The 13669-nt window shown below is 41.6% G+C and overlaps 1 protein-coding gene across 3 annotated transcripts in view; it reads right to left on the minus strand.

Moving 5' to 3' along the window:
- The window catches only part of SMURF2 (SMAD specific E3 ubiquitin protein ligase 2), a 131746-nt gene that overhangs the window by 17064 nt on the left and 101013 nt on the right, over window positions 1–13669 (minus strand). For all 3 annotated transcript variants that reach the window (XM_075014559.1, XM_075014558.1, XM_075014557.1), the window contains 6 exons: window positions 7417–7624; window positions 5469–5572; window positions 3343–3457; window positions 2451–2629; window positions 1756–1893; window positions 1375–1495 (listed from right to left, as the gene is read on the minus strand). In XM_075014559.1, coding sequence (XP_074870660.1) covers window positions 1375–1495; window positions 1756–1893; window positions 2451–2629; window positions 3343–3457; window positions 5469–5572; window positions 7417–7624 — 865 coding nt within the window. The remainder of the gene's footprint in view (window positions 1–1374; window positions 1496–1755; window positions 1894–2450; window positions 2630–3342; window positions 3458–5468; window positions 5573–7416; window positions 7625–13669) is intronic.

Below are 13669 nucleotides of genomic sequence, written 5' to 3' on the forward strand. Positions count from 1 at the left end.
ATCCCAGACACAGATTATTAAGGTTTGTTTTTAAAAACAGACTTTGGGAACCTGCTACATTTGTTAAAGGTGGGTGGGGGGAGGAGGACTCAACTCAATACACTTCAAGGCCAGCGCCAGTCCTCACACCCTCCCGTGGGCCAGCGGTCACCCTGCTCTGGCAAGGCCATGGGGGTGATTGAGATGGCTCTCCATGCATCCCCCTTGATGTGTCTTCTGGCCCCACCTACCAGTCCCTGCACTACCCTCCCATGCAACCCCAGCCCTGCCTGCTGCCCCTGGGTGATTTAACTGCCCACATTCCCCAATGGTTCTTGGCATCACCCCCAACAGTGCAACGGGGTTAGTGTGTCTTCCAGGTGCTAGCTCTGCAGCGTGGGTGAATGGTTCAGCACAGCTGCCCCAGGCCCCAAAGTGGCCACCCCAACCAGCTTATGGAACGGATGGTTCCCCATGCTCAGGTTAGCCAGTGGGATTCTGGGTGGGCTGGGGCCAGCGGCAGGGTTTTGGACCCCACACTCACTGCAGCACCTGCTGCAGGGAAGCAGAGCAAAGCTACACAGAAGTCCGTTGTGCTCCACCACCATCTCCTGATCTCAGAGAAGGGGACTCAAGGGGAGTGTGATAGGAGAAGAGGGCAGAGCAGGGGATGGACATGGGGGAAGGATAAGGACACTCACCCAGGGCCACAGGGACTCACATGCTAGCAGCTGTCTGTGGGCTGGATTGTGGAACTGTTTGGGCCACAGATGGTTCCTGGCCTATGAGTTTGAGACCCATGGTCCAGGACAACACTATATCTCAGGCGACTGATATTTACATTTTGTAGAGCACTCAGCAGCAGTGCTAAGACATACTTTTCTTTAAGAGTATTAACTGACATCTCTGACAAAGAAATACTATGGACCATTATGAAGTGATTGTGGATGCCTGTGAACAGAAAACCAACTCCACCAAGATATAAGAGGGGAATCCATACTGCATGTACTATGAGAATTAACTGAAATAAAGGAAGTGGCTATTTCTATTGTCATTATGAAACAACCTATTCAGTCACTCCCAAGAGTAACAAAAACAAAAGCCCAAACTTGTGCATATATATACTGCTGAACAGAGTTAAATACAAACCACTTGAGAGACAAAGAATGCTTCGAACTGACAAACCAAGCTACTGATTCTGTAGAAGAGGCACAGAATGGAGGGTGTAAGACAGATCAGCCTCAAATTCCAGGGCCTGGATGACATCTTGTGTTTAACTGTGGCACATGCAAAACCCCTAAAGCACTGGGGATGCAACTTAGCATGTTTAGTCTCAGAAGAGTGCATCAGCCTTTTACTGTTACACTTGACAAAATGTAACATTAGTGTACTGACCTCTAGCTCCTTCTCATCAAATGTCTTCAGCAGATGTTGTGGGATTACTTCATTAAATCCTTTCTGCAGTGCTAGAAACTGAGCTTCAATTCCTCTTAAAAAGCGCCAGTTCACATAAAGCCTGCAAAAGCAAATTTAAACTGGTCTTTTGAAAAAAAATAAAATGCAACAACGCAATAACCTTGCACTTTACCCAGCCAAAAACTAAACTTTCTAACAGCAACACAAGACTACTGTACTAGGGCTTAGTAAAATGTGGCACTGGCAGTAAGTTCAAACAAGCCAAAATCTCTCTGGGGGGGAGAAAGGAGGGGCAGGGGAGATTGTTTGGGGGGGGGGGAGGGGGAAGAGAGAGAAAGATGGATGGTTGTTGTTTCATACCTGACATATTCTTTTTTATTTTCCTCTGTGACAGGGATGCTTTTGCCATTGGGTTTCAGTTCATGTTGAATAATTTCCCCATAAGCATTGTGTTCCACACAGAACGTATGGTCCAAGACTCCTGTAATATCATTCTCTCTTGTGGAGGGAAACAAACAAACAAATGGCTCATTACAGAAGACACATACGCTGCAAACTTATTACATTCATAAATTAAGATACATCAATTTAAATTTTCTAATCAGATTTGGTTTCAAAATATTGATAATAAGCATAACACAAGGAAACCTATTTTTTATTATTCTTGAATTGTATTATGAGGCAATAATTTTAGCAACATGCTGCTGCTATTTAATCATTTACATAATCAGTAAATAGAAAAATTCAGTTATAATTTCCAACAAGTTAGACAGCTGTAAGCTCAGTGAATCAATTTTTTTTTCATTTCATGTTAAAAACTACAATCATAAACTCATCCATGCCTCTCTAAAACTGAAATACTCAATTTTAAAAAAAGAGCTTTTGCTTACTATCAACACTAGAAATATGTACTGCAAAGCTACCTTAGACAACAGCAGGAACACAAGCTATACTTTACTTTTAATTTAATTCTAATTGGATTTAATAACACAAAATGTTTTTATTAATTCTAACAGAATTTTAAATCTCATAATTGTTAAATGTCCAATACATACAGTATCCACACTAAGCTATTATGAAGATCTGGGTCAACCAATTCCATGTCATCAAGAGTAATTGGCTTCCCTAGCAGTTGCTTATAGAAAGGCAATGTGAAGCCCCCATCAATATAATGTCCATGAAACACAGCCATGCCCATAATCCGTCCAACAAAATGGAAATACGATAAGTGTTCCTGGAATTAAAAGATAAAACAAACGCATTCAAATAAATCTGACTTCCAGATAGTACATATTGGCTGTGTCTATACATGTGGCTCGTCCAGATGGGGCTCCTTTTCGAAAGGACCCCGGCTACTTCAAAGTCCCCTTATTCCCATGAGCAGATAGGAATAAGGAGACTTTGAAGTTGCTGGGGTCCTTTCGAACAGGAGCCCCGTCTGGATAAGCCGCATCAATTTCAAAGTGCTGCACCCGCCCGCATTCTAATGAGGCGCTGAATATGTATTTCAGCGCTTCATTAGTAAACTTCAAAACGGCTGTTTGCACGGTCATTTCAAAGTTTATGGCTAGTGTAGATGTAGCCATTGAGTTTAAAATTTCAGAATTAAGATTTTAAAATCAAAAGAGTTTCTAGATTTTTTTGTTGTCACACTTTTAGAACAACAATTCAGAGATCCCATTATCAAGCACAAAAATAACCTGAATTCATGCTTTTCTTAAAACAATTCAAACACCTGGCACTATGGTTAAGTTGAAATATTCCATATTTCGCTCTCATTAATTCTAAAGGCAAAGGGGTCACACCGTTGCACAAATTCAACTTCTAGCAATGCTAATTTGAGAATTAGCCTCTAAGTCTAAGGCATTCCCCACATGCACTTGTTCTGAAAAAGCATGTCCTAGGTTATAGAAAGAATGAATTCTGTAAATTTGTTATCATTTGTACCGGATTAACTGCAGAGTCGGGGTTGATTTGCAGTGTATAGATATCATCTCGTGAATACTGGAAAAGGCCATAATATGGATTTAACATTTCATGAGACAACAGGTACAGCCACTCCCTGGGGAAATAAAATTATCATTTCAGTGCAGGTTTCAGACAGATATATTTCTGTGTTGAGAGGTTGTGCAAAAATTTAGGTTTTCAATCAAAAACATTTAAAGTGATCATACAGAGATAAACTATAAAACAGGACAGAAAGCAGGAATTAGTTTTATTTGCCTAGCTAGCACACAGTACTTGAAAACTGGCTGATTTTCCACCTCTCCAAGACTTTTCTTCAACTTTAGCTCAATAATTTCAGTTTGCTTCCACTTAACAGCCTTTATTATTTCATATGGCTCTGGGGCTTTGCTTCTTCGGCTACCAGCAGAGCAGAGCAGACAAGGGAGTGTCCAGTGTATGCCAACCAGAAGTGCAGATAGAAAACACTAACGGAAGCACTGAAAATTACATCTTACTGTGTGGCCATGTCTACATGAGAGGGTTTTGTCGACAAAACCCGTGGCATGTCCACACATAAAATGGCACATAGATGGTCAACAAAACTCGGTATTTCCGCTGACAGCATTCTGCCTCTCTGGAATGAGGAAGAATGATTTGTTGACAGTTTCTGTTGACAAAAAGGCTGTGTAGACCCTCTTGGGGGTCCTCTGTTGACAGACAGTGTTTCTAGCTCACTGGGCAGCCCTGTTTGCTGAGCATCTGGCTGGCTGTTCTGTCGAGAGAGGAGCCAGACTCCATCGACAGAGTGGGTCACTTTTCCGATCCACTTTTGTGCGCAGATGTGATCTGTCGACTGGAGTTTTGCCAGAAGCTCTCTCCCAACAGTAATTTCTGTTGAAAGATCACTGTAGCGTAGACATAGTGTCTGTTATTTATGGTTTTGAAATATTTTTGTTATAACTAAAAAAAGCTGCTGTAGATAAGTCGGCAAAATATTAGATTGTTGTGAAAGCAATGATTAAATGTGAAGTTATGCTCCAGATACGGGAGGTTATGTGGAGCAAAAACAGTGTAGTATACTTGATTTTACATGACTATAGATATGTACAGCCCCGCAACTCCATAGATATCTGTTTTATATCAGCAGGCATGGACATCCACAGACAATTACTGAGTATTGCGGCTCAGATGCAGATATTAATTTTGTAGCCATGCAGACTCTAAAAATATATAATATACTTTTATAATATATTATAAAATATAATAATTGTCTTATGCCTATCATTATGATAACCTGCTATATAATATTTAGAGATGCAAAGAAATACTGTCCAGGTTTAGGGGGCAGATGGATGCTCAAGGATGAAAGTTGCAACTCTCACTACTTATTATTATTTTTTTTTCACAATTTAACACAGAAGTACTAGTCACCAAAATAAACAAGTTAACTTCAATCTCACAGCTTCTTTCAGTTACTGTTAATACATCCCTGTGCCAGCCAGGAGGTGTATCACGACTGTATCACACTAGCAACAAGGACTTCATATGTTAAAACACTTGTAACTGTTCTCTCTAAACCATTTCAAATTATGATTAAACAAACATTTGCTACCAACAGATAAAAATAATTTTTTAACAAGTGAAAAAATTAAAATATGCTTTATTTCCCTAATCTAGTGACTGGTAACATTTGACTTTAAATCACAGTCAAGGCATTTCATTTGAAACTATATTAGATTCACTTTTCTTACCAAAAATCTACCACAAGGTGGAGTCAGTCCTTAATGGCACAAATTCTCCAATAGCTAAGCCTCAGTTATGGGGATTTGTCAGGGGTGGAGGAGTCAGCAGGGGATACAACTGCATTTTCACTGGACTTTTTAGAAACACGTCTCAGATTTAAAATGCATCTATGTTAAGATCTGCAGTCATTTTTCACATTTACTTGCAGGATACTGATTGCTTTGTTGGGAAGTAGATTTCACTCTAAAGAAATACCAGAAAACTATTTTGCCGTGCAAATTTATTAGTGAAGCACACTTTACAAAAAGACTACTTTTAAAGAGACATATCACTTAGAAGCAAGATAGCATAGTAGATAATTTAGGTTATGTTTTCATACATACCTGGCAACCCCTCCATAATCAAGGCCTTCTTCTCCACGAAATTTTATCATTAATCGCTTCCACAGGTCTTTAGGTCTCATCTTCATGACTTGTCTGTAAGACTCCTGTAATCACACAAATCACATTTACAGCTAATTTATGGATAGACATCCTATCACTCTTTATTATGATAAGTCATTTGACTCTCAGAACCTAAACCAGAAGGCGTTATTTAAATTATTAACCATCACTCCTCTGGCAATAGACTCTTACTGTATTTTTTTAGAAATATAACATTACCTATAAAAGAACAGCTATGCCAGAGAAGCATACAATAGAGTACTTACAGTTCGTGAATTCAATTACTTGCGAGCAGCCACTTCACTGAGGCCCCAGGCAGGGAGTGCCAGCAGCCGCTGCTTCCCCAGGGACCCAGGTAGGGAGTGCTGGCAGCTGGGCTCTAGGCAGAGGTGGCTGCCATATTCGCAAAATTCAACATTCGTGAGGGTTCTCACCACGGAACCCTCGCAAATGTTGAGAACCTACTGTATTAAATTACTTGTCATGCACAGGGATCATTTCTCTTTGTTTTGTCCTTCTATACCTTCTACAAGTAATTAAAAGCCGTAATTACCAGTAAACTGTTTAGGCTATATCTACGCTAGCACACCCCTTCCGAAAGGGGGATGCTAATGAGACACTTCAGGATATGCTAATGAGGTGCTGCAATGAATATGCAGTGCTCATTAGCATAATGATGACCGCGGCACTTCAGCAGTGCTGCTTTCGATCACACGCGACTCGTCTACACGGGGTCCGGAATGAAGAACTGGGGAATGAAATGTACAGTTTCTGTGCTTGACCAATGTCACGAGCCCTTGGAGCTAGCACCCAGCCTTCAAGGAACTACAACTTGTGTTCAATGTGCATTAAACATTGCCAACACTTGGCACTGAAAAACCTTACATGAGACTCCCAAACAGCAGAGAATAAAAGAGAGTTTAATGTTGGTGAAAGGAGTGTTGTCTATTGCCTACTGATTTCTGAGCCTTTAAGGTGCTCTCAGGTCACATTTTCAACTTTTGCTCTGCAACCATACAGGCTAGAAACCTACCTTTCTAGTACAGCAAGAGCCCCAGCTGCTGGAGTCCAGGGGCTGTGGGCCGACAGAGATTTCTAACTAAAATTAAGCCTTCTCATAGTCTCATGGTAAAACTCTCAAATGTCTTTTTTCCAGTCCCCTTCCCTCCATGAAAAAAAAAAAAAAATCTTGACCTTTAAGAGTTCTATCACGAAACAGAGTGAGGCTTAATTCTGCAAAAAAAACCACCATCTCTCTCATGATAAATGTGAGAGTTGGAATGTCTGATTACTAGACAGCAACCCTCCCACTTCCAGCAAATTAAAGCGTAATCAGCAAGTCTCCAAGGAAAGACTCATAGAATCCTGCTTGGGTGGGAAAGTGGTAAACAAAATATGGTGACTTGGAAGTTGATGTAAAATAAAAAGGTGGTAGAGGAGGGGAGCCAAAGAATTACAACTGCATACGCTTAATTCAGCCAAACAATGTTGCAAAATTCAAATGAGAATATTGCACTTTGGATATCTCCTGTCACTAAGCAGCCTGGAGAATTGATTAATTTAAATCGCCTGATTTTGAAAAATATGAAAAAAACATGTATTCAGGACACATGCTGTGTAATTAACTACTGAAGATGAATGCTATATGAAGTTATACTTTGAAGAAGGATCTAAATTTTCAGTCTATATTCTCTGTATCCTAAACAGCTGCCCCTCCTTTCTCTTCCAATGAAGATATGAAATCCCTTCCCATCAAGAATTTATAATTATCCAAACACCCCTCAGCCCTTACCCCTGCATATATCACCACCCCTCAGAAAAGTTCCCTCCTTTACTCTGTTTCTTTGCTGTCACTCAAAAATGGGTAGTTTCTTTATCTTCAGATTACCTCAAAAATCTCTTCTCTGGAGACTTCAATACGACAGTGGCCAGCCTGGGGCTGATGCTGCGACAATTCTTGCCTCAGAATCTTGAGTTTCTGTACCAGGTCTCGCTTATACCTTGGCACAGTCAAACATTCTGCCTCATCTGGAAGCTGGCACAATGACACTACCTGCTGTTGCTGCTGCTGATGATCCTTAAGTTGGTTCTGACGGCTGGAAATAAAAACATAGCTGTGTTCAGAAACTGAAGTCACATGACCCTACTTCCCTTTCAGGTAATTTTAAAATGTTAGTATTTACAACAAAACTAGCTTCCAGTACACCCAATTATTGTAAATATATTAAATATGTCCAGTTTCAGGTAAAAAAGAAAAAAAGAAAATCCAGTGGATGGATCCTGACCTAAGACATACACTTCTGTCTTTCTTGGCAAGTAGCTGCTTTTAGGGTTTGTTATTTCCATTAGTGCTACTCTACAAAGTACATAAAAGGTTATAGAACTTTATAATAAAGCATTATCTACACAGTTAGACCACTGACCTGCTGACACTGAATTTCTTAGATACAATTTCTATATTTCTTTTGCATGTTTTACCTTCTTCTGTTTTCAAATTCAGGGATATTCCAAACAAACACTACTCCTCTAATCTACAGTAAATACCACAGTCTGTCTGAAAGGGCTTGTCTGAAAAAGAATAAGCTTACAAAAAGATGTTTGTATTGGCAACGACCTTGTCCCTTGTACCTGGACTAGTCTGGGCCACAGGAATGTAGGGAGTTCACACTGTAATTAAATCGCAGAGATAAAACACATTTTTACAACTAATTCTAAGAGATTTTATAAATCTACGGGCATGTGAAAGTGTCCATCCTGCATACAGTCAACACATATTGTTTTAACTAAATCAGTGGCTCCTAAACATTTTAATAAGGTGACCCACAAAACTGTATTGTCTTTTTTTTTTTCTATTGGCAACCCATCCACGTTCTAAATTCATGGGAAGCAGAAGGGATGCAAAATGATAGGCCAGCATCCTCTTCCGGTCTTTCCTCCTCACCCTACTGAGGGGCCACTGATCATTTGCATCATCGCTCTTCACCGCACCACTGCTACCTAATCCCAGCCCAATGAAGACTGGCAGACCTGTGAGGATGTAGGAGTGGGATAAAGAATGAGCTTGCCTTACATTCACCCAAAAGTGTCAGCTCCCATCCCCATTGGTCTGGGACCAGCTCTCTCCACTCTGGCCATTGTGCATGGTGCCAGAGTATCACCCTTCTGTCATGACAGCAGAGCAGCCAAGCCAAACCTCAGTGGTGCTCATGCCAGGCCACAAGGTCTGGAGGGGATAGTTAAGCCCAGTCCAGCAAAAAAAAGGAGCTACAGTTGAAGGAGTGAGTGTGAGCTGGGTTCCCCCTCTTCACCATGCCTGCAATCTGTTTAGGATCATCATGACCCATCACCTGGGGAAACACTGACCTAGCACATAAGGTGTTTTAAAAAAAAAAAAAAAAGACACAATTTACAGCAAAATGGCTCATGTGGAACACAGGAGATACTACACTGAATGTACAGTATTGTATAATGAAGGTTAGAATTCAGGATGTGGGTTTTTTCAGTTGAATGTTATTAATGATATCTCCAAACCTGAGACACCAAAAATACTCAAATGAACTGTGCATAATTTTAGACCTGAAAATATTTTAGTCTTCTGACTGTTTTGAAAATGATCTGCTAAAGAGCTCCCTATGAACAATGGCCAAGATGAATTTCATTTCCAGCAAACTTTCACCACTGCAGCATTCATAGCTGGCAATGAAAAGTGAAAATCCCAGCTTGCTCCAGACTTTTAGTAGCCATTCTGTTCTTCCACAACACTTTCTTTTAATACAATTTAGCTGGGTGAAACAAGAAAGAAAACCAGGACTAGAAAGGTCACTGCAGACTAACAATTACAAGGTAGGTCCATGCCACCAGTTTGAGAAACGCTGCAATTTCGGGAACATTCCAAATCACTAAACACAAAAATAAAAGAGTTTTAATGTTCATAGTCACTTTTATTGTACAGGTTTTAGGAGGAGATAATGGAATTATATTCCATGCTACCACCAATATCTAGGACATGAAATTTTTTGATCATTTGCTAGCCAGGAAGCATATAACACTGGAATTTTTCCTCCCCCTTCTGCTATTGAAAATCTCTCAGAATAAACTGTAAACTGCTTCGCCTAAGATACAGCAAGAAGCAGATAGCAGAAAAACTGCCTGGAGCAGTTAATTGGAGATGAAGATGCAAAATTAAATTTAAACTCTGAAAATATCTCCATAAAGTGACTACTGTTGGTTTTATTTATAATGAGGTACAGTTATTTTAAAAACACTATCCTTAAAAATGCCCTGAAACGATTTAATGAGGAAGAAAACCAACCTTGCAGTGCTGCTTTATAACCAGGTACTTGGCAGACTTAAAGTGCAAGACATTCTGCTTCCCTCTCTAGTCTTTTCCCCTAAAAAGACTACATTTAAAAAGCCATAATATTGCTGCTGTGCTGTTGTAGTCCCTCAGTAGGGACACTCATTTGCCAGGAGGAGGTTTCTCCCATGGCACAGATAAGCTAGACCCACAAGAGGCAGTCACTATGTCAAGATTTCCATTCATTTTTTCACTGTTTACGTTATGCAGGGACTCACGTCAGTTTAATTCCACTGCTTAGGAGCATGAATTTATCACACCATCAAGCAACACAGCTGGGCCAACTTAACACAGGTTTTACCTCTCAGATCCAGTATTCTCTTGCCCGACATCATCTGTGCTCTGGCAGGACCACGGATATTCCCAGATGAGAGAGTAGAGGGCCAGTGCATGAGATCCAGCAGGGCTGGGAACCAGAGCCCTTGCCTGGTCCATGTCAGTTGGTGCCGGTAGGCTGCCAGGAGGCTGGGAACTGGAGCCCCTGTCTACCCTGTGGCAACTAAGGAGGGAGTGGGCAGGACCTGGCTGGAGCCCTGTGGAAGCTCCTGGGAACTTGGGTGGGGGCCAGAGTCCCAGAGAGGGAGGCTGGATCCTGGGGCTGCAGCAGCCCCAGAGCCTAGGGCTGTCTGAGTGGAGAAGCCATAGACTTTTGTCATCCAGCAAATTCTCTTGTTCGGGCCCGATCAGGTCCTGAGCATGCCAGATAAGGGAGGTGCAACCTACAGGCTAGTATAGATCAGCCCTAGCAGCCCTTGAAGCAAAGTTCCCACATAGTTCCTGAATCCAATCTCACATCATCAGTGCTATGTATTTCTAATGCATCCATGGCTCATACCAAATACTGTCCTCTGACTCGTGATAAGACACATGCAACAAATTCATGTTTAACAGCAATATAAAGTTCATGTACTTGAGGATAACTCTTGATGATGTCAAAGCTAAAAGGAAATCATTCCTTCATTTCTTGCACATTCTAATTCCACAAGGGCAAGCCAGTAAAAACATCCCTTGTATTAAGCCTACCAGACAAGGTAATACTTTATACTGTACTAAAGATAGTAGCTCTGTTGACACAAAGCCCATTAATCTCATTCTTAAAGGAAAAGTAATATATTGAAACAGTGAGTTTAAGAACTATGCATCAAATTACAACTAAGTCGAATCAGACCAAACACAAATCCGCAATGAAGTGTTAGCTAAATAGTCTGCAGTAATAAAAACATTCTTTTACTATTACTGAACTGTTGGCGCTGGTATTTTGCTATTTGTGTCTTCCTCATTGTCATAGTTATTTACAATGTTTGTAAGAACGAGATGCATCTGATGAAGTGGGTCTTTGCCCACAAAAGATTATGCTCCAAAAAATCTATTAGTCTACCAGGTGCCACAGGACTTCTTGTTGTTTTTGCAGATACACACTATCATGGCTACCTCTCTGATATTTGTTAGAATGTCTGTATCACCAGAAAATTGCTCAGATACATTTCCAAAGTAATATACTCAATGATGCATTTATTTAACTTATTCGGCTTTGAAAACTATTGACAATCCTGGGCCAATATTTAGATTTTAAACAATTAATGCAGCTGTATATAAAGCCACAAAAGCCATCCCTGCTCAATGGAAAAGTCAATATAATCTAAACTGAATTCTATATTTTTGAATTATAGTATACCCATCCCTCTTATACAATATTTTTCAGATAATTCACAAAATCTTTCAGGCCTATGACAAATGACTCTTTTCTTCAGAACAAATGAGATGGGTGGAGGGCAGGAAGGTGGGCGCGGAGAGAGAATCACTTTCACATATCCTGTCTGGTACAATAAAAGAATAAACATTACAGAAGATTTATCAGCCTGCAGACACAGTTGGTTGAATTTTTAAAATCCCTTCCTAATGAAAGACAGATGTACAAATGAAAAGCTGAAGCAAGTTCTTGTAGGTCTTACAGCTTGAAGAAGTGTAAAATGGTTCTGAAGTTTGCAACACAAACTAGATTTTCCTGATGTGAAGCTGGCTCTATTGTAAGTCACAATAAAATGTCATGTGAACCCCCAGGTCATAGTTAGCTTGTAAATAGGTGTGAGACAGCAAATAGCGGATGTAAACAGATGCTGTGCTAAACAGAATATTCTTTTAAAATAATTACACTCCAATGAACTAAACTTCCTACAAATACAAAATTTGTGTTGCTGTGGAATTTTTAGTTAAAATATCCAATTAAAAACAGGGATTTAAAATTAATCTTGCCTGTGTGTTGGTGTGTGTAGGCTCCCAAAGTGTCACTGGCATATTCATTTTCATTGCCAGCTAGCAGCTAAAGAGACAAGAAATCTAAATAGAGTTCAGGAAAAGAGAAGTTACTCACCTGTGTAGTAACGATGGTTCTTCGAGATGTGTCCCCGTGGGTGTTCCACAGTAGGCGTCGGGCTCGCCCCGGCACCGCAGATCGGATATTTCCAGCAGTCTCCATCGGGTTGCGCATGCGTCGATGCACGTCGGTCCTTCGCGCACTTACGGTCACGTGCACGATTCGGTCCCGCCAGTTCCTGATCAACCGCTCTGGATGCCTCTGAAAAACATGAAACAGAGCTCCGAAGTGGGGAGGAACAGGTGGGTAGTGGAGCACCCACAGGGACACATCTCGAAGAACCATTGTTACTACACAGGTGAGTAACTTCTCTTTCTTCTTCGAGCGGTCCCCATGGGTGCTCCACATTAGGTGACTACCCAGCAGTGACCCCAAAAAAGGAGGTGGGTACCCGATTTATGTGCACCTTGCCCTTGAAAGGACTGCTGTCGATAGGCGTGTATCCTCATCAAACACCCAGTGCATGGCATAATGCTTGGCAAAGGTGTCGTAGGATGACCAAGTCGCCGCTCTGCAGATGTCTCTGAGTGCAATCCCCTTGAAGAAGGCCGTCGCCGCCGCCATTGCTCTAGCGGAGTGAGCCCTGGGCGGAACTGGCAGAGGAGTCTTGCGAAGCTCATAGCACAGTCTTATGCAGGATACGATATGGTTTGAAATCCTTTGTGAAGATAGGCCTTCCCCTTTCAACCTGGGTGCGAGGGACACCAGGAGTCTGTCCGTTTTCCGGAAAGGCTTTGTCCTATCTATGTAAAAGGCCAACGCCCTTCTCACATCTAATAATTGCAGCTGTGCCTCCTTGCTGGAGTTGTGAGGCTTAGGATAAAACGAGGGTAATACTATGGGTTCATTAATGTGGAACTCTGAAGAAACCTTTGGAACGAAGGCTGGATGTAATCGTAAGACTACCGCTTCCTTTGAGAACACTGTGCAGGGCGGTGTGGCCATTATTGCTGCAAGCTCGCTCACCCGACGGGCTGACGTAATCGCAAGAAGGAAGGTTGTCTTCATGGTAAGTAACCGGGGGGAACTGTGGCTGATGGTTCAAAGGGCGGTCCCAACAGTGTGTAGAGGACCAAGTCCAAACTCTATGACGGCGGTAGCGGTTTCCGAGGGGGATACAGGTTTGCTAACCCCTTTAGGAACCGCGTGATAGCAGGATGGGCGAATATGGTTGGCCCTTCCTCTGTGTGTCGAAAAGCTGATATAGCCGCGAGATGGACCTTTAGCGAGGATAGAGAGCCCCTCTCGTTTGAGCTCCAGCAAGTAGTCCAGAATTACAGTTACAGGGGCGTCCAGAGGAGCTAGCTGCTTGGAAGAGCACCAGGAGATAAAACGTGTCCACTTGTGCTCATAAATCTTTCTGGTGGAGGTCCTCCAACTGCACACCAGGACTTGCTTCGCTCCCTCCGA

Source organism: Carettochelys insculpta, chromosome 20, assembly GCF_033958435.1.
Source record: "Carettochelys insculpta isolate YL-2023 chromosome 20, ASM3395843v1, whole genome shotgun sequence".
NCBI lineage: Eukaryota > Metazoa > Chordata > Testudines > Carettochelyidae > Carettochelys > Carettochelys insculpta.